General features: G+C 48.3%; 13 protein-coding genes across 13 annotated transcripts; 8 read left to right on the top strand and 5 right to left on the bottom strand.

The window, feature by feature from the left end:
• Positions 1-108: 108 nt before the first annotated feature.
• Positions 109-1,071, top strand: BJ212DRAFT_1316948 (ribosomal protein S17-domain-containing protein). Its single transcript, XM_041334224.1, has 6 exons — positions 109-171; positions 230-281; positions 347-442; positions 502-630; positions 683-766; positions 817-1,071. Exons 1-6 carry the CDS (start codon positions 160-162, stop codon positions 906-908), a joined length of 465 nt encoding a protein of 154 aa, XP_041199168.1. The 5' UTR covers positions 109-159; the 3' UTR covers positions 909-1,071.
• Positions 1,072-1,262: 191 nt separating this feature from the next.
• BJ212DRAFT_310260 (phosphoprotein phosphatase PPZ) lies at positions 1,263-3,245 on the top strand. The gene is made up of 5 exons (XM_041342882.1): positions 1,263-2,216; positions 2,268-2,693; positions 2,746-2,773; positions 2,828-2,920; positions 2,970-3,245. Exons 1-5 carry the CDS (start codon positions 1,343-1,345, stop codon positions 2,989-2,991), a joined length of 1,443 nt encoding a protein of 480 aa, XP_041199167.1. The 5' UTR covers positions 1,263-1,342; the 3' UTR covers positions 2,992-3,245.
• Positions 3,246-3,504: 259 nt separating this feature from the next.
• On the bottom strand, positions 3,505-5,397 carry BJ212DRAFT_1316945 (uncharacterized protein). The gene is made up of 5 exons (XM_041334223.1): positions 5,087-5,397; positions 4,983-5,026; positions 4,676-4,930; positions 4,015-4,627; positions 3,505-3,966 (listed from the first exon to the last, which is right to left on the bottom strand). The coding sequence occupies exons 1-5, from the start codon at positions 5,195-5,197 to the stop codon at positions 3,793-3,795; spliced, it is 1,197 nt and encodes a 398-aa protein (XP_041199166.1). The 5' UTR covers positions 5,198-5,397; the 3' UTR covers positions 3,505-3,792.
• Positions 5,398-5,531: 134 nt separating this feature from the next.
• On the top strand, positions 5,532-5,747 carry BJ212DRAFT_1219346 (ribosomal protein L36-domain-containing protein; the record flags this gene model as incomplete). Its single annotated transcript, XM_041329352.1, has 1 exon — positions 5,532-5,747. A coding segment is annotated over one exon (216 nt), but the record flags the coding sequence as incomplete, so codon positions are not given.
• A 96-nt stretch (positions 5,748-5,843) lies between these two features.
• Positions 5,844-6,957, bottom strand: BJ212DRAFT_310559 (dihydrofolate reductase-like domain-containing protein). The gene is made up of 3 exons (XM_041342883.1): positions 6,653-6,957; positions 6,358-6,602; positions 5,844-6,306 (listed from the first exon to the last, which is right to left on the bottom strand). Exons 2-3 carry the CDS (start codon positions 6,597-6,599, stop codon positions 5,928-5,930), a joined length of 621 nt encoding a protein of 206 aa, XP_041199164.1. The 5' UTR covers positions 6,600-6,602; positions 6,653-6,957; the 3' UTR covers positions 5,844-5,927.
• Positions 6,958-6,992: 35 nt separating this feature from the next.
• Positions 6,993-7,751, bottom strand: BJ212DRAFT_1475271 (SGS-domain-containing protein; the record flags this gene model as incomplete). Its single annotated transcript, XM_041339215.1, has 4 exons — positions 6,993-7,327; positions 7,380-7,542; positions 7,593-7,689; positions 7,738-7,751. 4 exons carry the CDS (start codon positions 7,749-7,751, stop codon positions 6,993-6,995), a joined length of 609 nt encoding a protein of 202 aa, XP_041199163.1.
• Positions 7,752-8,094: 343 nt separating this feature from the next.
• BJ212DRAFT_1443933 (uncharacterized protein) lies at positions 8,095-9,432 on the top strand (the record flags this gene model as incomplete). Its single annotated transcript, XM_041337896.1, has 6 exons — positions 8,095-8,144; positions 8,297-8,349; positions 8,407-8,454; positions 8,503-8,588; positions 8,639-9,110; positions 9,164-9,432. 6 exons carry the CDS (start codon positions 8,095-8,097, stop codon positions 9,430-9,432), a joined length of 978 nt encoding a protein of 325 aa, XP_041199162.1.
• A 394-nt stretch (positions 9,433-9,826) lies between these two features.
• On the top strand, positions 9,827-12,174 carry BJ212DRAFT_1475269 (uncharacterized protein; the record flags this gene model as incomplete). The annotated part of the gene is made up of 7 exons (XM_041339214.1): positions 9,827-10,282; positions 10,331-10,345; positions 10,408-10,765; positions 10,821-11,095; positions 11,148-11,536; positions 11,588-11,853; positions 11,906-12,174. The coding sequence occupies 7 exons, from the start codon at positions 9,827-9,829 to the stop codon at positions 12,172-12,174; spliced, it is 2,028 nt and encodes a 675-aa protein (XP_041199161.1).
• A 206-nt stretch (positions 12,175-12,380) lies between these two features.
• On the bottom strand, positions 12,381-13,892 carry BJ212DRAFT_1565935 (uncharacterized protein; the record flags this gene model as incomplete). Its single annotated transcript, XM_041341964.1, has 3 exons — positions 13,548-13,892; positions 12,990-13,498; positions 12,381-12,935 (listed from the first exon to the last, which is right to left on the bottom strand). Exons 1-3 carry the CDS (start codon positions 13,816-13,818, stop codon positions 12,381-12,383), a joined length of 1,335 nt encoding a protein of 444 aa, XP_041199160.1. The 5' UTR covers positions 13,819-13,892.
• A 481-nt stretch (positions 13,893-14,373) lies between these two features.
• Positions 14,374-15,584, top strand: BJ212DRAFT_310031 (uncharacterized protein). The gene is made up of 3 exons (XM_041342879.1): positions 14,374-14,662; positions 14,712-15,197; positions 15,258-15,584. The coding sequence occupies exons 1-3, from the start codon at positions 14,622-14,624 to the stop codon at positions 15,481-15,483; spliced, it is 753 nt and encodes a 250-aa protein (XP_041199159.1). The 5' UTR covers positions 14,374-14,621; the 3' UTR covers positions 15,484-15,584.
• On the top strand, positions 15,424-16,573 carry BJ212DRAFT_1316925 (uncharacterized protein). The gene has a single exon (XM_041334222.1). It carries the CDS (start codon positions 15,733-15,735, stop codon positions 16,363-16,365), a length of 633 nt encoding a protein of 210 aa, XP_041199158.1. The 5' UTR covers positions 15,424-15,732; the 3' UTR covers positions 16,366-16,573.
• An 84-nt stretch (positions 16,574-16,657) lies between these two features.
• Positions 16,658-18,389, top strand: BJ212DRAFT_310109 (Isochorismatase hydrolase). Its single transcript, XM_041342880.1, has 6 exons — positions 16,658-17,159; positions 17,210-17,320; positions 17,372-17,590; positions 17,646-17,742; positions 17,793-17,915; positions 17,972-18,389. The coding sequence occupies exons 1-6, from the start codon at positions 16,891-16,893 to the stop codon at positions 18,020-18,022; spliced, it is 870 nt and encodes a 289-aa protein (XP_041199157.1). The 5' UTR covers positions 16,658-16,890; the 3' UTR covers positions 18,023-18,389.
• Positions 18,304-19,851, bottom strand: BJ212DRAFT_1295230 (uncharacterized protein; the record flags this gene model as incomplete). The annotated part of the gene is made up of 3 exons (XM_041332300.1): positions 18,304-18,494; positions 18,567-18,725; positions 18,774-19,851. 3 exons carry the CDS (start codon positions 19,849-19,851, stop codon positions 18,304-18,306), a joined length of 1,428 nt encoding a protein of 475 aa, XP_041199156.1.
• Positions 19,852-21,055: the final 1,204 nt, after the last annotated feature.

Here is a 21,055-nt window from a genome sequence, read left to right as displayed (position 1 = left end):
TGAAAGTCAAATGCGTAAAGCATTGCATGCAATGACTAAAGTGATGGGAATATACATGGCAAATGCCGGAATCTGTACAGTTTCAATTCTGTGGCTTCTTTCCCACGCACGCAAGCACAGAGCCGGAAATTGAGCTCCTCATCGACCTAATCATTCACCATGGCTGACCAGGTACGAGCTGCTACTTTACTGAATCTACCCTTCTTGTTTGACTTGTCATCATTTTTAGATCGAGAAGGCGTACCAGAAGCAGCATCTATTCCAAAACGCCAAAGCCCGCGGTATGAGACTTTTAACCCGTGAAATCGGAGTAGGAACTTATGTGATTGTGATCGCTGTGGTAAAGGTGGCAAGAAGGTTGCGACCAAGGATAAGCGGTGGTACAAGGATGTTGGTCTTGGATTCAAGACCCCTGCGGAGGCTATTCAAGGCACTTACATCGGTACGTCTCTATACTTGTTACACGTGGTTTGGATCGTTCATTGTTATGTTTGTTCTCAGACAAGAAGTGCCCCTTCACCGGTAACGTCTCGATTCGTGGCCGTATCTTGACTGGCAAGGTCGTTTCAACCAAGATGACGCGGACAATTGTGATCCGCAGGGATTACCTCCACTACATTCCTAAATACAGTACGTCAGGAGACAAGCTTATTGTTCATTCACGCCTATCTTTATTTGACAGACCGTTACGAGAAGAGACACAAGAACATGGCCGTACATGTATCGCCCGCTTTCCGTGTAGAAGTCGGTGATACTGTCACTGTCGGTTAGTGTTCCTCTTAGTTGGTACTACTCGGAATTGAACACAGGATATAGGGCAATGTCGACCACTGTCGAAAACGGTACGATTCAACGTTCTGCGGGTGTCGAAGAGCAAGGCAGCAGCCAAGGCCTTCGGCAAGTTCTGAGAGTGCCATCGAGATTCTATTTACGTTGTTGACATTACATGATTTCTACTACTCACTGCGCTATGCCCGCGTGAAAAATTTCATTGCTACATTATGAAAGCACTTGATTTAGAAGATCTGTGTGGCAAAGCACAGGAATGTCAATCGATCAGAATCAAACCTAGGCAATGTGCGTGCACTTAAGGAGCGCTTGACGGAACAGGAAGTAAACAATGGAACAAATAAGGACAGCGCAAGCAAGTTGTCGCTAGAACGATTGACTGGTCCTCGTTGAAGAGGATTCGGCTCAACTTAGTCCTTGTCTTCTTTCGCTTTACAAGCTGGCTCCAACACTTATTTCCATCTTAACTTCCAAGTTAACTTCAAGGTCGCGTTCCCGGTCTTCAGCAACACAGCCAGGCTCGTCTTCGCCCGAATCGCAGGTCTCACCACCAATGGGCCAACAGCAATCTAAAAAGGCAAAGAAAGGAGGAAAGGAGAAGGACGTGGACCCCGTGCACGATGATTCTATAGAAGAATCGAATGGTCAAATGCCACATGGCAGTTTGAATCGTGCAACGGGGAGTCATCCAAACCACTCCCAAAGCGTCGCCCACGAGTATGATGCAGTCCGAAATAGTGCACCCTCTCTTAACGTACCAAGTTCTGGAGAGCCCAATGGAAGCAGCTCAAGACCACCAGGTTCACCAGGTGCTTCACCGGCCATCCTCAGTTCTTCCCCGAGTGACCTTTCTACTCCCTCCCTACTCGCGTCAACTTCGACGCCACAAGCTTCGGCTTTATCAACGAAACCCTCTCCCGCTCCTCTCGACATTCCACTCACTCAGACAATCCTCTCAACTTCTATGCCGTCGTCATCCTTCACGCCGGGTTCAGCGGCTAGTAGCTTCCCCTTGAGTGACTCTGCGGGAGGAAAGGCTGGACAGTTCGACATCGACGGTATGATCCAACGGCTTCTTGACGTGGGTTATACTGGTAAAGTCAGTAAATCTCTGTGTCTAAAAAATACGGAGATTGCTGCTATTTGCCAAGCGGCGCGAGAGGTGTTCCTCAGCCAACCAACTCTCGTCGAGTTGTCACCACCAGTAAAGATCGTCGGTGACGTTCATGGACAATATTCAGATCTCATCCGCCTTTTCGAGATGTGCGGTTTCCCTCCAGCCGCCAACTACCTATTCTTGGGTGACTATGTCGATCGCGGGAAACAGAGTCTGGAGACAATCTTACTGCTCTTGTGCTACAAGATAAAGTACCCAGAGAACTTCTTCCTCTTACGTGGCAATCATGAATGTGCAAATGTCACAAGAGGTTAGTCGCTTGGCGCCTTTTATTCAGTGATGGTATTCTGACATTTTCCAGTGTACGGTTTCTATGACGAATGCAAAAGACGATGTAACATAAAGACATGGAAGACATTCATAGACGTCTTCAATTGCCTGCCCATTGCAGCTATTGTCGCCTCCAAGATATTCTGCGTACACGGCGGGCTATCACCTTCACTTCACTCCATGGAAGATATCAAACGCATACAAAGACCGACCGACGTGCCGGACTACGGGCTACTAAACGATTTGCTATGGTCCGATCCTTCTGATACGGCATTGGACTGGGAGGATAATGAGAGGGGGGTAAGCTACTGTTTCGGGAAAGGCATCATCAATGACTTCCTGGTACGGTATGACATGGACCTGATATGCAGGGCTCATATGGTCGTTGAGGACGGGTATGAGTTCTGGAACGACCGGACACTTGTGACGGTCTTCAGTGCTCCAAATTATTGCGGAGGTCAGCATAACTCTTATCTTTCTATCCGTCCAGCGCTGAAGAGATGTTCCAGAATTTGACAATTATGGTGCTTGCATGAGGTATTTTTGCGCCTGTTGGCATCTGGGGATTTCAATTGATTTGTATTGTTTCAGTGTCTCAGAGGACCTTCTGTGCGCTTTCGAGCTTCTCAAACCTTTGGACGGGCCGGCGCTCCGGAAAGAGATGACGAAGGCTAAACGGAAGAGGTGGGTCATCTCACTCACATTCAATGTCACGTATTGACCTCACGCCCAGTCTAATGGCAACTGCAACGTGATCATGATATGCCACACGTAGTACACCAGTGTCACAGGGTCAAGGGTATGGGTAACCTGTTAATGAACACTGTATGTCTTTTGGTGCCACTACGTATTGAGGCGCAAACGCTTGTTGAGATATCCGGGGCCTATGCCTGACCCTCACGCTACAAACATCATACTACCTTTACCTCTACTTCGTTCCGTCTAGTCCTGATCTGTTCACCTTGATATCCGAGCGACGTGCCTCACGCAAGCACACACCTTCTGTCCAAAGCACATGTACTTCGCATCTCTCCTCCTTACCCTCCTGTCTCTCCCTTCCCTTTCTGTTTCTCGCTCCTCTTTAGCTTTCTCCTTTTGGGCCTATTTAAGACGTCGCATATTTTCTTTGTGTTTGTGCTATATAATGATATTGCAGTTAAAAATACTGGCCGCGGTTTTCAGGAGTTGTCACGTTGCATCTCGCTACTTACTAGTATGATGTATTGGCGAGTTGTCTATATCCTTCCATAGAACGAGGCACACATGTTCTCCCCAGGCTTCGAAAATGGGCCGCAGCGCCTCCGAATTGCAGTGTGCGTCATACTCGGTTTAAAGAGTGAGATAGCTTGCATGCATGGACATCCCATCACACGAAAGATCCAGTTTAGCGTGACTGGGACCAACGGGACATATCCAAGTGAACGGTTATATACGCTTGATGTTCCCTTGACGAAGAGCACTCAAAGATCCACTGCGACTTGCAAATGGTGTCCGTCAAAGGGACAACTCTAAGATTGATAAGTATCAATCTATTGTAGTGGCCTCTACTGCCAACTCTAGAACATATCATAAGCGAGCACCGCGAAAGCCCCTACAATCATGCCTGCTCCCAGAACCCCACCGGCAGTCAACCCGACGGAGCCTAACATTAGATCCGAGATGAGGGTGAGGACGATTGTAAGTAGACTCCCAACGGAAGTAACAATCGGGCCCCAGACTCCCAACAAAATCTAAAGACATTGATTAGATAGGGGACATTGTGCATTTATCATACGCACCATGTAGCCTGCATTGAATATAACGCCCGTTGCACAGATTCCTGCAATTGCAGCGAAGGTCGCCATGTTGGATGGAAGCGCAAACTCTTCGATACCGTAATGATGTAACACCATTAAGGGTATCCAAAGCACGAACAAAGTGCATAAACCCATGGATGCGGTGAGGAAATTTGGATGAAGGCCGAATGGAAGAGAATGTATGACTTGATTACTGGCGACGAGTGGTGAAGATGCTATCTCCTCATCACTAGCCTGTTCCGCTGATGCTGGGATATGGGTATATTGTGTAGGCTCTGCAGCTGGCTCTAGGTCTGATGGCAGTGCTGCATATTTCTTGTAGAGAACTTGATACAGACCGTATATCACGGATGCAACCAGAGTTATAATAACGCCAAATAAAGGAGCGGGAGTTTGGGTGACAGTCATACCGCGAGCTGTGGCTGCGGTTGTACTTAACGGTGCGCTGTCGCTATATACGATAGTGAGCACTCCGACAGTGGCGAGGCAAACAGCACACATCCGAATAAGGCTCCATTTCAGGTTCAGTAACTTGACACTGAAGACGTAAGCGAAGAAAGCATTGGTATTCCAAATGGCCGTGACATCAGTAACACTGCAGGATGCTTGAGATCAGAAGCGTGAAAAGCAATTAACAACATACGGGGCATATACGACAGCAATAAACCACAATAAGGCAGGTATGCTGTAGACGGCAGTCATGACGAGAATCACGACCAAAAATCGAGACAGGGGAAATTGTGAAGAGTGGATGATTCTTGGATCGCGTGATGTCAACTGAGCGGTGATAATGCTGGACAAGCCAGATATCAGAGTACGAGGGGAATGGTGGGTCGTCAGGAGGAGATACCCTAGGTGCAATGGAAAGGAGAGCGCGAACGATGAATGCACGACGTAACTGTGAACTTTGAGTTCGCATCGACATGCCGCGGAGTCATTTGTCTACTCACAATAGAAAGAATGAGTGTTGATAACCCAATGTTGTTTGGACATACTAATACGATAAGTTAGTAGTTGACCCATCCATTGAGGTACCTGAACTGAAGCTAATCACCTGTGTGAGTTGGGTCTCTCCAACAAAAGCAAAAATCACCGCAACGAATGTTACCAGCGCAGTCTTTCCACCTAGGCGTGGCGCAGCGGAACCCTCTCTCTCGCCAGCCATGATAAGGTAAAGTAGGAGTACAGAGATTCAGGAAGTTTTCAAGAAAGTAAACAGATGGATGTCCCGATTAATGGAAGTTTTCACTGTTCCATCTCGCGAACAAGAAGTCCTTATCAACTTCAACGATAAGGTCAATGTTCAAGCCTGCGACTTTGATGCCGAGCCGTAAGTCCAAAGTCCAAAGAAGACTTAGTTACGTGGTTACTAGTTACTAACTGTTTGAACCAGAAGTCACAAAATATCTAGCTATAGCACGTGACCACAGCGTCTTCCTCACAAAACTTAACTTGTCTCTGGTCCGTATTTCACCATGTTGAGAGCCTTGCTAGCCTCAAGCAGGCCATTACTAGCGTGTTTGCGCATCTCTACTCTTCCTCACGTTCATAATTTCACACCTGCAATCTCATCACTTGGCACGAATGCAATACCGTCCACGGCGCGTGGAATGAAAGTGAGGTCATCTGTGAAAGTCATGTGTGACGGGTGCAGCGTTGTGAAGCGAAAAGGCAGAGTGTATGTCGTGTGCTCGAAAAATCCGAAACACAAGCAGGTGTGCTATTGATCCTATCTTCATCTTGACCTTGGTTGACTCTCGTGTAGCGTCAAGGATAATCATCGTCGAACCTGTGTTTTTGAATCGTGCAAATTGTTTTGGTAGAATGCACGTAGGGGAAGGGAGATATTTTTTGTCGATATAATGCACAGCTCTCGAAATATTCTACCACCAATGTTATTGACGAAGCCACATCTGGAACTCGTAGCTAACTCCCTTTTCCTCCTGGACTCCTGCTGGCACGTCGAATCCCGTCCATTGCACGAGTTCATCATGAGCCGCTTGCTTCCATTCTGTTTCCCCTTTCCCGCTTGCTCCCAAGAAGTCTGGCATAAAAACGTCACATTGGGGGAAATCAGGTGCAAGGACTCGTGTCAAGAGGACACGGTCGGCGATACAAGACGTCGGACTCGAAGATGTAGGGTTTAGTGTCTCCGAGATCAAGGATACTCCGCCGATAATAAATCGTCGGTGTATGTCAGCCTGAGACGCCAACTCAACTGCCGAACTCAGGTTCGAGCAAAGATGAACTGGAGCTGACAGGTTGAGGGATGTCCTGATTGTCGCTCTATCAATATATGACGAAAAAGATAGAGAAAAGTCGTACAGTTCGTAGTCCTCATTGCGACTGATGACTACGTTGAGGCGTTTAGAAAGAGGCCTGAAATTGACTGGTATGCTCTCCCATGTCTTCCGCCCCATGACGACCGCGTTCTTCCGTCCTTCAGGCGCGGTAGATGTGACCCGAGCAAAATAAGCCATCTCTTTCGACAGCCGCCATGGAAGTTTACCATGTTGGCCGATACCATTTGATTTCGTGGCGGCAACAATGATTGTAAGATGTGACATGGTCTCTGGGGAAGACGACGTTGATATGGGCCAGTACCGTTGTAAGTACTTACTAGTAAAGGTTTATACCTGTCAGCAATACCTATCACGACCAAATGTCATGGTCATACTGCAATTCTTTCAATGTTGGGGTATTTTCACAATCTCTCTACATGATGTTTTATTTATGCACAACGAGTAGCAGTTATGGGAGATCTTGGGCTATGCCTCACTATCTAATCTATCCCTGAACATCGTAACCTGCCATAGGCCTCTTTCTGACAGGAACGAAATGGGTTTTGATGTGCTGACAGGACAGAATCCTAAGTTAATAGTTTCGATGCGAGACAAGGATCCACTTTGAAAGCGTCGACAACATGCAGAGTAACTAACAATACAAGCCAGTGATCAAGTTCAATTCCACTTCTTCCACTCACTACCTGCTGGGGGCTTCACTTCGACGGTACCCTTGCTGACTTCCTCCCAGTTTGTGCTAAGGGTAGTTCCTCCACTCTCCTGGAAGCTCTTCATCATTGCGCGTTTGGCGTCATCATCTGCATCTCCGAATATCTTTTGGAAGAAGGAGTTGACCGTGCCGTCACCTCCAACGTTGGGATCCTCATCTACGGTCGCCTCCTTTTCGGATGTGAGAATCTTGGTGGTAAGTTCCTCCCAGTTCTTCTTGGGCTTAGCCCTCGCCTCGGCCACCGCCGGAGAAGTAGTTGGTCCAATAGGGGCAGTCTGAAGAGCTAGAGAACGTTAGTACGCATCGAAGAATTGGGCTGCATGGAAAACACGAACGATCAGGAGCGTCACCAGTGATACCTCCCCAACGGCCTTGAGCCGTTTTCGCAAGACGAAGTTCAACCTTGACTTTGCCAACCGTGAAATCGCACCTCTCCGGATCAATCTGTCCTTTCAATGGTTCTAAGGATAGTGTCTTCTCGCCATTTACGTAGATAATCTATAGCTTCTTTGAGGACCGTGTCTCCCAGAATGAGTAAGATTGCTCACCTTGCTTGGCTCAAACGTAATGGATACTTGTGCAGGATCAGCCCCTCGGTCGAAGATGGAGATCGTCAGTTTTTCGTCTGTCTCATAAAATTCGTGCCTTTATGATATTAGACGAATGTCAAGCACCTAGTGATGTTGGTCTGACCTTAAGGATGCCATGTTTGGGTGAAGATGCAAAAAAACCGATGCCTAAAGTGATGAAGTTACGCGACTCAATGAAAGCAGAACTTTCCAGTATAATTTGAGGTCACGTGAACTGTCATGAGGGAAAAGATTTACAAAAGACTGAGACTTGACAATTCAAGAATCTGAACTTGTGCATCGATTGACAACGATGTTTGAATCCGATGTGGATAGTACCTCTGTGATCAAACAGAAAATGCATCGACGATGAATGTTTCGTGCATACGGTTGCGTGCTAGCCCTAACTGGAAATCAAAAGAAGGACAAACAGGTGGAGGTCCAGACGTCATATTCCCTAACTGCTGTCAGGCAACCTACGATGACCACGTCGTCTGTGATACCTAAGGCCGTCTTGTACTACAGCCCACAGTCTGTGTGGTCCTCTGCGAGTAAGCATCGGTCTTTACATTCACGATCAGTGTTGTTCTGTGTTCTTACCTCAATGTATCACTAGTACTTCTTGCACTGTGAGGTCATCGAAAAACAGTGTATCATACTATTAATCTGCAATTACTCTGCAGGCACGAGAAGGGGTATGGAGATGATGAAGTTGATCTCAGGGTTGTGGATATTGGTACGTCTTGAATACATCGAAGTGGCTTGGGCATTGTCTAATACATGTTTGCATCAGACAAAGGAGAGGAATTTTCCCCGACCTTCCTCAGGTTGAGCCCAAAAGGTGGGATTGGACCCATTCTGCATCACAGATCATTGACCATTCCCTCAGGAATGGTCCCAACTCTTGTTGTACCCCTCCGCGGCTCTCTCGCATCTGATATTGCAAGCCGCTTCAAGGCTATCTCTGACACTAAAGTCAGCTGGCCTTCGTTTTACAGTTTCCTTTCTGCTAACGGAAAGAGCAGGCACTGATCGAGTTCCTGGATAAATCTCGGTCTGCATCATCTCACACGCACACTACATCGAGCGCTCCGGCCCCATCGTTATCCCCTGCGACAGTTGCATTCGCCAGTGCATCCAGCAAGATCATTGACTCTATTCATGCTGATGAGGTCTCTCCCGATCATTTGCAGTACTTGAATGCCCGCGATCAAGCCTCTCTACAAGAACTTGGAAAGTCTCTGGTCCCTATCCTCCAATCCAGACGAGCGGCAATCGTGGGATATCTCACCGATTGTGAACGTGAGACCATGCGGATGTCTGAAAAAACCAAGGCATTCTGGCGAGAGAAACAAGCTGAGACGGAGACAGCACTGAGCGTGTTTAATGGGAATGATGTCGATGGATACTTATCACGCTCCAGGAATATGTGGGAAATCACAATTCCTGGTGTTCTCACTCGAGTGAACGAGGAGTTGGTCGGACCCTACGCGTTAGGTTCGTCGGGAGGCCACTTTTCTCGGCTCATGATAACATAATGTGAAATATAGGCGATCAGGTTTCTATCGCAGATATTCACTTAAGTGTTTGGCTATCTCACCTTGTCAGATTGGCTGGCGGAAGCCCTTCGGATGATGGAGATGTTGCTATAAAAAGGGTGGAAAAACATATTGGAAATGGGTTTGTCTTTCCCGAGGACTTCTTGTCTTCGGCCTTTAGCCCATTCGCTGAAGAAAAAGCAGTCGCGAGGAGCAAGCTGGCGGCATTTTGGGATGCGATGAAATCACGGTCGAGCTGGAAGAAAGTTTATGCTTCGTGACACTTGTATACATGATATCAGTTTACTTCCGATAATCTCTACTTGGCGGCCAATGGAGTCTTTTTGCATTCCAGCCAATTAGTTCACACGCAACTTGCAAAGTAAAAATGACTTCACAGCAACTTCACAGTTTTTTTGATCGCAGCTGAAGTGACAGTGTCCTACCACGCCTGCTAGGTATCATACCCAACTCAGGACTGTTTGCTTTGACTTTTAAGGACGCTCATATCATTTCATACCAAGAAAAACCAACACGGGAAGTAACACGACGCTAGCGTTTAGTTTCGACACCGAATTCTAGCTATCGCGCGTTCATTTTTATTTAACGATAAACTGGTCCATTTTGCTGGTCGTCACTTTCTGAGGCTTGGCTTCCACGCTCTTTTCCAATGCCATGGCGGGCATTGTGGATTTCCCTGGTTCTTCCCATTCATTTCGAGCACCCAATGAAGAGCACCGCGACATTCTCGGAATTGATTATAGGGAGAGTGATTCGTCTAACACTCCCTTATCCGAGCGCTGTTCCTTCACGGACACTGGATACCCTGATGTAATGCCTGGAAGGTTGTCTTCGGATTCTTCGTCGTCTACGACACCCACACCGTCTCGCGCTTCTTCCCCTCTGCCGTTTTCTTTCCATTCTTCATCTTCATCAGAAACCGAGTCCAACTCACCTCTACTCGGCCTTGCAAGATATACATCCTCGGGAGAGAGCCGTTGGATCTGGCGTAACTTAGGTTCAAGTTCTCCAAGGAGGCGTAAACGAGATGGAAGAAGGTGGAGAATCTTCAAGGGTATTTTGAGACGTATTGTCAGACACCCGTTATTCCCTCGTCAACCGCTAACTATCGTATGTTTTGTTATCTGCACTTCGTTCCATGTCTGACAATTCGATAAGATACTTGCGCTCCTGGTGTTCACCGTTTTCGCCATTTCTCTCACTTTAATTCTGCTTTATGTCTTGAACCCGACAAGGAAGCTTTACCTTGGAGGGCATACTGCACCATCCCGCCAACAACATCCGTTCCTCCGCGCTACCGTAATACATTGCTATACCCGTACATCAACCCCCTTCCCAAAGTGATGCCACCATCGTTTCCACCGGATGATCTTGATACACTGCCCCCCGCAGGACTGTTCTTAGCTGTCTTCTCGATGGATTCGTCACTGGAACGTAGAATGTTGATTAGAACAACATGGGCAGCACATCCCCGTAGTCGTAATGGCGCAGGAGAAGGGGACGGCGGGATGGGCACCTCGAGAACTGTGGTGCGTTTTGTTCTCGGACAGCCCCGCAAGGGATGGGAAAGACGTATTCAATCAGAGATGGAAAGTAAGTGTATATCATGTTGGTTCGTTGCATTACTCTGACGCATGCTCTTGCGTAGTGTACAACGATATGATAATCTTGCCCTGCTCAGAAAACATGAATTCCGGCAAATCGCATGCCTACTTCACGTGGGCAGCATCGAATGCTTGGGTCCCACCAGTTTACTTCAATACCACATACCCTGTGCCGGAATTCTCTTACTCGAGTCAATATACCCCTGCTCCCCGCCTTGCCCCTCATGATCCCTACCTCGCTTGGAAGGACAGTGCCTCGGGTCATCCACGGCCTTGGGTGCGGCCCGATTATGTGGCTAAAGTCGATGACGATGCTTTCGTTATGTTGGCTGAGCTGGAGGCGCGCATGAGGCTAGAGCTGTACGCTACAGGGCAGAGGCCATACGGCATGCCCTACACTTCGCCAATTTCGACATCCTTCAGAGCCGAGACAACCAAAGGTGGAACCGCAGACCGGTGCTCCTGCCGATATCCCTATACCATCGATGGTTGAACGGGAGATGCCGCGCGACGGATCAGCGGATGACCCATTGGTTTACTGGGGCTATCTTGTTAAAGAAAAGTTCATGGCTGGCGAATTGTATGGCTTGAGCTGGAGTCTTGTCGATTGGGTTTCTAAGGATCCAAACGTCAAAGGTCTTACCAAGGGCGCAGAGGACAAGCAGACGGCCAAATGGATGGGACTACACCCACGTGCAGCGGAGATCCGCTGGTCAAGCGACCATTGCTGGATATATGATCATCCTCGGTCAGGGACTGTGTGAGTTAACACACCTGTCTATCTAACATTCTTGTGCTGATTTTCTTATAGATACTCCCATGGCTTCCTGTTTCCTTCCGAAGTCTCTCGTGTTAAGAAATCTGTTTTGGCACTTCTTGACAAAATGTCCCGTAATTCATCGACCGGGACGACTTTTGTATCAAATACAGCTGTTGGGGCTTCGACACTTTTATCTTTATCACACTCAAGTGTTTCGGCATTTGGTACCCGGTACCAGCAGCCCTTACAAGAGATGGATTTGGCTCATAGTGTTGAGGCACTAGTTGAAGGCAGCCATATGTCCGAGCTGCAGGAAGGTACGATATCAATTGTCCTCGATGAGCGTATGTTAAACATTAGCGGCTGCAGGGAAGTCTACAGAGAGAGCATGGCGCACCCGCGAGGGACGCATCACGCAATACGAGAACAAGCGTGTTGGTGGAACTGTCGTAGTGCACTTCATCAAAAAGCACATGTGGTTCTTAGAGACTGCACTCGCTTTCTTGGAAGGCGATAATTACTCTCAAGTTGAACTCGAGAGTCTCAATGCGGACGAGAGCAGGCTCAACGTAGGCTTGGCGTCAGTATGGACAGACAGTTCAGTTTTCAAGCCGACGAATGCAAGTGCTGCATTGTAATGGCTATATGTGTGCTATCTGGACTGTTTTAGCAGACCTCTTGTATTTATCTTTGGGGGAAGCCCGGGACCATCATATACCACAGCTTGGAGACTACTTGACATCGTTGCTACCCGGACATCAAATTTATCGCATACAATATCATCAAGAAAAATGAGAAGAATGATAAGTCTGTATTGCCCCAGTCTTTCATCCCTCAAGGGTGTTCAATACCCATCCAACACCAATGCCTGATACGTAGGGTGATCATCAGGCATTGTCAAGGGTTGTTTGTCCTGCAGCCTGTTTTGCACTGCTCTTCTGATAGTTCCCTCCCATTGCCTCAGCCACTCTCCTTCTCGCATGCCAACGACTTTCATCCGTCGGCCTGGAGGGTCAGGGAGGGAAGATCCTTGGGCGGTGGCATCCACGGTCTCAAACACATCACGGAAAGGACTCTCCGCATGTACGTCCGGAGCAGATTGCTTTGCAGTTTGTTCGACGCGCTTCAGCGCATACGCACCGCCGCAGACATCCCAGCGCCCACCACCGCGTGAGTGGAAACGTTTAAATAGCCATATAAACGGGTATATGAGGGTAAGAAAGAGCAGAAACTTGATCCAGCGGTTCGAAAGAGCGCGGGAGAGGCGGTTGTGTGAGCGGACAGAAACAACGTTTTGAGATGTTTCAAATTGGACAGACAAGTCACCCCTATAGTGGGTAGAATTGACGACGGAAATAGCAGCAACCCTCATGGCCTCAAAATTCCAACCATAGGCAATCTGTGGATCGAGGATGAGAACTATGCGTATGAGGTCACTGAAATATCTATTGACCTTGTGGTAATGAAATTCTTTCAAGTACTTGCGGCTGGCACAATAGTCGTCTGCCCACTGACGTAATGTCCACGATGATCTGAGGACACCGCTCGTTTGCATGACATATGGCTGGTCCTCTCTCCATGCGTAGTCACTACCGATCCACGGAGGGAACCCCCTGCGAGTGCGCTCGGTATCCCACGCCTTTGCTGTCTTTCTTTCCGACTTCCGTGCCTTGCGTTTCTCCTCTGAGATGCCCACTTCTTGATACATGCGCCCCCTATATGCAGGGGTGGAATCGGCATATGACCAATGGGTTGGCTCTCCGAAAATGTGCTGTCCGACGTCTATGCAAAAGTCGAAGTCCGTTATGCGTTCGGTATACTGCTCTGTCTTCATCTTGGTATGTCCATTGTGATGCGAGTGGACCATCCGTGTGTGAGTCTCGTTATGTGACCCTTGACATCGCAAGATGACGGTGGGTGCTGTTGAGGCCTGTGAGAGTAAGAAACGGTATAGGGCTTCGCCTGAGAGAATTGAGAATATTAAGATGTCAGAAACCGGAGGGCAACGTACCGTCATCGTTGAGATGAGAATCATGAGAAATGATGTCACCAGAACGGGAAGTAAAGAACTGGGCGTTATAAGGGGCAAAGGCGGGTGGCTCCTCGCCACTGTCCTGTGCAAAATTCAAACTATCGCCCTGAGGAAAATGTAGAACATGGTCTGCGACACTTTCCTCGAATGTTGGAGGAGGCTGCTGCAAAGATGATGATGCAAGCGAAGGGGTGCTGTCTCCGACAGAGTCCTGCTTGGAATTGACTGGATCTGCGTCTATAATGAGCATGTTGTCGTCGTCGTTGTCGAAAGTGTAGCTGTGTGGGACAGCCTAGAACAAGTCTACATTTTGACGGGCCTGGGTGTTTGAAACGTTGACCATAAATATTGCACAGCCTGGAGCACATAACGGTGTTACGTAATGATATACTTAATGCTGCCAGTGCGTGGTGTGTGTAAAATGAATCTGCTCCTGGTTAACCCTTACAAGGTGGGTCAAGTACAGTTAGGCTTCCATCCCAGCGCTGACCGGTGTTTACTTGTTATCAGCTTCTATCGCGTTGCACGCGATGATCCTAGAAGCTTCGTCTATTAAGCCACGACTTTAAGGTCGGCCCTGCAGTGTGAGTCTTTTGTTCCTAATTGTCTGCTTCATACTTTCTTCATTTTACTTGTGCATGGCAACTCTTAGCTTGCCTTTGTTCCTAGAGTCTTGTTAGGAACCTTGTATGATCAATTCCTGTAGGAAAGACGCTCAAGGTTTTGATTAGGGTCTTACTGTTTTTCTAATACCATTTCCTGCTGCGGGGTCTAGCTCTCAGTGGTGCAAGTCTCCCTTGGCACCGTGCACCATTTTTTTTTGTTCATTCTCCTCCAAGCATTGTTTCTGATAAATCATCTCTTTATTTCACTCCGGTTCGTGCTCACAATTTGCCAACGACACGCCTTGGGAAACCCGACGACATTGACACCATATCCCACCCCTGTAACTGGAACTTTTCCACCAACTCATCCGCTACGCCCACAACTTTGAAACCTGTGTCACATCTACATTTGGCTCGCTTACATCATATCTCTGTTGTGTCTCCACCCATGACTTCTGTAACGTCAATGTCTTCAAATGCATCTTCCTCGTAAGTTTCTCCGTTATCAATCAGGCCCGGTTTCTTGACCTATTCGCAGCGTCACGCCCACAACCGCAGCGCCCAGCAGTGTGCCGCCATCGACCAGCGATTCTTTACTGCCCACAAGTTCTTCTACGCGCCTGACGACGAGCCCTATTTCGTCCCCAACGTCTACTACTATGTCTTCCGGTATAGCATCATCCACAACCCCTGTATCATCACAGTCCTCGACCAATGCAGATACAAGTACAGCCACGATTTCTTCTTCGACAACTAGTCAGTTAGCGACGACAGCCACCAGCTCATTACCAACAACTTCCTTGTCACTCACAACAACTTCATCACTAACGACATCCGCTTCATCATCGACAACTTCCTCATCACCAACGACCTCGTCACCAACGACTTCCTCGCCATCGCCCACCACAAGTACACCACAGACTACTTTCAATGCGCCCCCACAGACATCAACCTCATCATCATCTCAACCTCCATTGACGTTGCCTAGCACACCATCATCGTCGGTCACACCGGTGCCAGTCGTGTTTGTGTGCTCCTTGCGTTTACATGTCGTCTACTGACGCATCTTGTTCATACATTGCAGTACAACGTTGGAAAGTACATTGTTTATCACTACAACGAATGCTCAAGGACAACCAACAACGACGGCGCCCTCTATTATCACAGAAGTTACCACTTCCACAAACAGCGCAGGATATGCTACTACTATCACAGTAGCAGCCGCAAACCCCACCCTTGCGCCCAACAATGGGACATCATCGGGTTCCGCGTTAGCTCCCCTGCTTATCAGTCATTATTCATACTTATAATATAACAGGTTCTTCAAGAACACTGGCGCCGTAGTCGGTGTCTTCCTTGTGATTGGTTTGGCCGTTGCATCCATTGTGCTGTGGATCTTCTTTTTCATCCAACGTAAGCGCCGTATCAATCGAATTGACCATGACACCGAAATCGAGGCAGCTGTTGCTGCCTCGGGCTTTGGTCGAGCTCCTTTGGATGATGACAATGATTACCGAGGTGCCCGGTCGTTACAGTCACATTCTTTGTCTTCGGCGCAGATGGTACAGCGCGTGAGCCCCGTTGGTTATATTCCCGATGGTTCTGGCTTGCCCACTGCCGGTCAGCCAGTTTCAGAGGGTCCATTTGATGATGACAATGTCGCATTCAATCCTTACGCGGGCTATGTAGTTGAAGGTATACCAACAAGTGGAGGGTATATTCAAGCTCGCAGTGCTAGTCCTCCTCCGGAAGCTGAGCAGCAAGGGCCTCCTAGTAGTGCAGCATTGCATGATATTGGTGATTCCTCCCGGGATCGGAAAAGCTCCTATGGCCATACCCCCACGTACAGCGTTGCAAGCTATGAGCCGCTACTCGCCGCATATACGCAGGGATCCTCTGCGGAGCGAGGCGCCAGCTCACCGCCCACGCCGCCCCCAAGGAACCCAGCACGACGTGCGCACCTTGACAGTGCCGCTTCCCGCCCTGCGAATAATTCATCGGATGGAGGTATCGATGATAGGTTGGATCCTGAAATTCGGAGGCGGACCAGGTCGGATAGTCTTGGCTCAGACGATCTCAAGGATGAAGAAGACTACAGCCGGCCGGTGCTTACCGTAAGGTTTTCGATTTTCTTTCTCGACGCTATACTTAGACATCACAGGTCCGCAATATGCCTGATGGTCGCAGTATAAATTCTGCACTGTGACGGACATTGTGTTTGCGTTCTGGGTTTTGTTTCCTTCCGGAAAGAAATCTGACTGTTGTGTCATTAATGTTGTGTCCGAAATAATCTGGACTATTTACTGATTTGTTGAGCAGATCATAATCATCCTCATCCTTTCTGACCCTCGTACATACTGCAACCGCATTCTGTATATCATCACAAACCATGGACATACACAGACGAATGTTGCACTCACAAACTTCATACTTAGTCTTCAATCTACTCCCGTTCAATGTGTCAAGTCGTTCCATCACGTGGTGCTACATCTCCGGCGTACTTTCCGTGACTCCCTAAGACCCCATGTATCCCGTGGTACATCTATTTGCAGACATGACACTTATCGTACCTTATCATTATCTCATGTCACAGGGCAGAATTCTCAGGCTGCCATCAGCCATACTGCTGGAATTCTCTCGGAACTCCTATGGATCATGATGTATGAGGTATAACTCTTCGATTAACTGTTACTCTGTTGTACTTACGTTGCCCACTCATGAGTCAGGTTCCTATACACGATACCCCAATACTCGGCATGGCTACGCGTCCCAGGGTTTCAAAGGCAATCGAATATGGGAACATAGCCAACTTTTGGGTTGAATATCCCTCCGGTCTTATGGACCTCACGCGTTCGCAACATCTCACGACTGATGGGGTGGAACCATCCTTGGCGAGCTCGACACAGCTCGACATCCCTGTATTTGGCGACCGTACCATTCGCGTCGACAAGTCCAAGACAGCTGCAGTGATAATTGATATGCAGAAGTAATATACTATCCCGATGTTTACTTGAATAACGAATTGATGGTGGACAGCTTCTTCCTGCATCCCGAACTCAGAGTGCATAAAACCGGCTTGGCTTGTGTTGACCCGCTTTTGAAGGTTATCGGGCCTCTTCGAAAGCAAGGAGTGAAGATACTTTGGGTGTAGGTCATATCCTTTTTACATCGGTTACTGTTCACCCAACCGTAAAATAGGAACTGGGGCCTCACTGATCAAGAGCTGAAGACCCTTCCCCCTGCTGTGGTCAGGGGATTTATGAAAGGAGGGCTCGGAGGGTTCGGCACTGAAATGCCTGGCAACTTTGGCAGATTGCTCATGCGAGACGCTTGCAATTCGGAGTTGTATGGCCCTTTGCAAGCAGAGTACTTAAAAGGAAAGAAAGAGGGAACCGACGTTTGGATTCACAAGAATAGGTCCGTTTCTTCGAACATACTCCCAATTTGTACTGAGTTCTGACTGAAAGTGCAGGATGAGTGGGATATGGGGACATCAGACAGCGTTGGACCTCTATCTGAAGGAGAATGGAATTACAACATTATTATTTGGAGGTGTAAATGCCGATCAGGTGGGACATCAACTTAGTTTCTCGCCTTCTTGCTGCTGAAGTTGACGCAGTGCGTTTCGGGCACCTTCATCGACGCTTACTTCCAAGGCTATGATTGTGTAATGGTTGAGGACATCACGGCGACAACTTCTCCAGCTGGCGGTCTTGAGAACGTCTTGTACAATGCTGCAAACGTGAGCATTCGGTTTTACATGCGTGACGGATTCGGAACTAATCGAATAGGGGGCAGTCTCAAGGTTTCGTCACCAATACGTCCAACATCATCAATGCGAGTGGCTGATTTTTTTTTCCATCGCCCACTTTGTTGAGCTCCATGAGCTATCCGGTACTATCTACCTATCATACAAGATCAGCGCACACAAATTCAAGCTCTTCCTATCCTCACAATGTGCCCACGCATGAATCGCAACAAAGGACAGAATTGCCAAAGACGACAAGCACAATATACTTCAGGCGGAAAAGTATGGCAATTGTTCCAAGTATCAGCCAGACACTGAACACCAATGGCAAAATGAGATAAGTTAATATGAGATCGTGTTACGAAGCTATGTGTCTAAGTATTCAAATCCATATGACCTCCCTGTCATCAAAACCTACATCCACTCGCAGCACGCCTCTCTCGAACAGTCTATCCAGTTTCTGATTGACAATCCCGCCCATCCTTCCATCATCTTCAGTTGCCACCACAACTTGTACATCCTCCAGGGTTGTCCAAGGCTTTCCGTCCAATACGTGAGCTAACCCTTCGAAGTCTATTGATGAAAGGGCGTGCATATCAGCGGGGTACAATGCGAGCGAGAGGGCTCGCAATGGCGCACGCACACCGTCGAAGAGGACAGTGAGTGGCATCAACTGCGGTGGCGGCGGGGGAGGATCGAGATCTGATAGATCTGGGGGCGGCAAGGAAGGAATAATGAATCCATACACATGCATCTCCTTCAAAAAATTGTTATGACCGAGGTCAATGTGAGATACAATCTCGTCTGCACTGTGTGAGTCCTAGTCTTTTGTTGTTAGAAGTAAGTTCTCACCTCCATCGTCTATGAATGCAACATCGAACCCGAGATGAAGCTCTTTCAAGCTTGCGCCCAGCATCTTCAAGAACTTCCCCACTGCTGGGGCACTCTTGACACCCAACGCTCCGAGTCTCAACACTTCCACTGCCACCCGCCCTCCATCATCCTTCATTGCCTCCCTCATCCACTTCAACATATGTCTGGTACATGCTCCCCGCATCGCGAGCTCCCTAAGTTTTCTTGGCGGCTTAGGGACCGCTCTATCATCTGCTCTAGATACAAACACCGCTGAGTCCGCAGGTATATCATCCCACTCACAGCGCACCCCGTCCAGTGCGAGCACTTCTACATCTTCAAACACTCCTATAACCTTGATCATCTCCAGCGTCGTCCTGAACTCGCATACCCGTAGCGCAAGCTTCCGCACACCCTTGAATCCTTTCATAAAAGCATCCCGAGATTTGGACGACAGATACTCCCAGGTGATTCGCTCAGCTTCGAGAGAGTGGAGATTGACGAGCGAGTCAGCTAGGGTTGGCAAGACTGCGTTAAGCCATTTCGGGTCCCACGACAGACCTCCCCGCGATTCACGAATGAAGAGGTGCTTGACATGCGGAACAAAACTCGGAAGGGTGGATTCATGCCCTGAGTTGTAATTTTGTAACAACTCGACGAAATTATTCCCTCTTCGTCCGCTGCCAAGTCGCACGTATCTCCATAAATGATCCCGGGCTGCGTATAGCCAAAATCTGCTCACGAGGGAGCAATTACAGATTTCTGCGAGATTGGGCTGGTCGTAGATGCTCGTTATGGTGGGCGTGTCTGGCACAGCAAGGAACGAGATGATGTCCAGGAAAAGCTCTGGTGGAATGCGTGGGAAAGGAGTTACATGATATACACTCTTCGTGGAGATGCGGTGTTGGAAGGTGGATGATACTGGGGTCGAGAGGGGGAGTATTGGAGAGAGATCTGGAAACGCAGGTGATTGTGGAGACTTCCAAGAATGCACAAATGTGGTCGGAGAAGTTATTATCGACAATGAAGGGGACTGCAGGTGCAACCCAGGGACGGTGGTCATCAGTGTAATGGCCATGGTCGAAATATCGAGGCTAGATAGCGAGGTTTACAGATGAGCCTGGACGGCTGATTAGAACCAGGCTAGCAGGGGGTATCTGTGCGTAAGTACTGTTGTGGACCAGCCAAGCAACCCAATCCTGGTAAGAAGCTTCCCCGGGCAAAGACACAAAGCACGATAACAGAGACAGAAACAAGGAGCATGTTTATATCGTTAAGCCGGCAGACAGAAAAATCCTTCAGAGACTTTCCTATATTGGATCGCGCTCCGAGTCTTGTACAAGCTAGCAGCTTAGTTACAGCCAAGCGTTTAATGGCAGTAGTTATAGTTTTTACCCACTTCCGGATGCTTCCATCGGCCCACTCCATATCGGGTTACACCTGCTGCGCCAGGTTGCGCCCCACCAGTATACAGTTCCTTAGCACGGGTACCCAAAAGCTCTTGCTAATAAGAGCGGAGGACAACAAGATTGGGTTATTCGAGTCAAATGCATTGTTAGGTTGAAGTATGTCTATTGGAAGTAGGACCGCGCCAGCATAGTCAAGCATACAGCATGGAAGTCTGTAGTGCACCAATCAGAACGAGACTCGCTATGACCGTATACCTAGCTTTCACAGCAAATATATACACTCGACTGCGAGGTCGGCACAAGAGATGTTTGCATTTCGTTTCTTCGATGTTGTGGTGAAAAGCCTCCCTGCCAGCCCATTTCATCTTGACACCCGAAAACCATAATTAGAGCCTGTTCTGGTAGGGTGGGCGACGCCGAAAAAGACGGGTAACTCAGTTTTGGCACGACAACAGCGATGCACACTGCCGAAGCGTCATGGTAAACAGTACGGGAGAAGCAGTGGTGGCAAGTGCAACATTTGTGATTCATATGTTTCCGCCAAAGAGGCAATGTGTGTCAAGTTCCAACTCCGATGTTCGTGGTATCGGAATGGGAGACCTGACTTAAGGGGAGAGAGACACGAGAATAGACCATGGAGGTAGTACTACGTCCGGTTCGCGATCATTGTCTACGACATGTTCGAAGCAAGTTGTGTCGCCGCACTCTAGCTACAATAAGTACATACTAGCGGAGACGAGACGCTCAAGGTCGGTAGACCCTGAAGATTGAAACCTCAGTGGGAGTTGAAAGGGCTCTGAAGTCGAATTCAGCGGCATTTATGCGAAAGGACCGCGTACTGTGGTAGTAAGAATGCAGCTCGACAATGTTACC

Source organism: Suillus subaureus (assembly GCF_016647635.1).
Source record: "Suillus subaureus strain MN1 chromosome Unknown BJ212scaffold_2, whole genome shotgun sequence".
Lineage (NCBI taxonomy): Eukaryota > Fungi > Basidiomycota > Agaricomycetes > Boletales > Suillaceae > Suillus > Suillus subaureus.
This window is presented reverse-complemented; position numbering and strand designations above follow the sequence as displayed.

What these genes read in the sequence shown, in the direction of transcription:
- BJ212DRAFT_1316945 (XM_041334223.1), bottom strand. Translation starts at nt 5,197, where the DNA reads ATGGCTGGCGAGAGAGAGGGTTCCGCTGCGCCACGCCTAGGTGGAAAG. An exon ending in GAGAGACCCAACTCACACAG is followed by an intron (nt 5,027 to 5,086) that starts GTGATTAGCTTC and finishes TTATCGTATTAG; the next exon opens with TATGTCCAAACAACATTGGG. An exon ending in ATTGCTGTCGTATATGCCCC is followed by an intron (nt 4,628 to 4,675) that starts GTATGTTGTTAA and finishes AGCATCCTGCAG; the next exon opens with TGTTACTGATGTCACGGCCA.
- BJ212DRAFT_310031 (XM_041342879.1), top strand. Translation starts at nt 14,622, where the DNA reads ATGACTTCTGTAACGTCAATGTCTTCAAATGCATCTTCCTC. An exon ending in TCTTCAAATGCATCTTCCTC is followed by an intron (nt 14,663 to 14,711) that starts GTAAGTTTCTCC and finishes ACCTATTCGCAG; the next exon opens with CGTCACGCCCACAACCGCAG. An exon ending in GTCACACCGGTGCCAGTCGT is followed by an intron (nt 15,198 to 15,257) that starts GTTTGTGTGCTC and finishes CATACATTGCAG; the next exon opens with TACAACGTTGGAAAGTACAT.
- BJ212DRAFT_310260 (XM_041342882.1), top strand. Translation starts at nt 1,343, where the DNA reads ATGGGCCAACAGCAATCTAAAAAGGCAAAGAAAGGAGGAAAGGAGAAG. An exon ending in TGCTCCAAATTATTGCGGAG is followed by an intron (nt 2,694 to 2,745) that starts GTCAGCATAACT and finishes GAGATGTTCCAG; the next exon opens with AATTTGACAATTATGGTGCT. An exon ending in AATTATGGTGCTTGCATGAG is followed by an intron (nt 2,774 to 2,827) that starts GTATTTTTGCGC and finishes GTATTGTTTCAG; the next exon opens with TGTCTCAGAGGACCTTCTGT.
- BJ212DRAFT_310109 (XM_041342880.1), top strand. Translation starts at nt 16,891, where the DNA reads ATGAGTCAGGTTCCTATACACGATACCCCAATACTCGGCATGGCTACG. An exon ending in GTGATAATTGATATGCAGAA is followed by an intron (nt 17,160 to 17,209) that starts GTAATATACTAT and finishes GATGGTGGACAG; the next exon opens with CTTCTTCCTGCATCCCGAAC. An exon ending in TCTTGTACAATGCTGCAAAC is followed by an intron (nt 17,916 to 17,971) that starts GTGAGCATTCGG and finishes AATAGGGGGCAG; the next exon opens with TCTCAAGGTTTCGTCACCAA.
- BJ212DRAFT_1316948 (XM_041334224.1), top strand. An exon ending in TATTCAAGGCACTTACATCG is followed by an intron (nt 443 to 501) that starts GTACGTCTCTAT and finishes GTTTGTTCTCAG; the next exon opens with ACAAGAAGTGCCCCTTCACC. An exon ending in CCACTACATTCCTAAATACA is followed by an intron (nt 631 to 682) that starts GTACGTCAGGAG and finishes TTTATTTGACAG; the next exon opens with ACCGTTACGAGAAGAGACAC.
- BJ212DRAFT_1316925 (XM_041334222.1), top strand. Translation starts at nt 15,733, where the DNA reads ATGGTACAGCGCGTGAGCCCCGTTGGTTATATTCCCGATGGTTCTGGC.
- BJ212DRAFT_310559 (XM_041342883.1), bottom strand. Translation starts at nt 6,599, where the DNA reads ATGTCACATCTTACAATCATTGTTGCCGCCACGAAATCAAATGGTATC. An exon ending in CGCAATGAGGACTACGAACT is followed by an intron (nt 6,307 to 6,357) that starts GTACGACTTTTC and finishes AGCGACAATCAG; the next exon opens with GACATCCCTCAACCTGTCAG.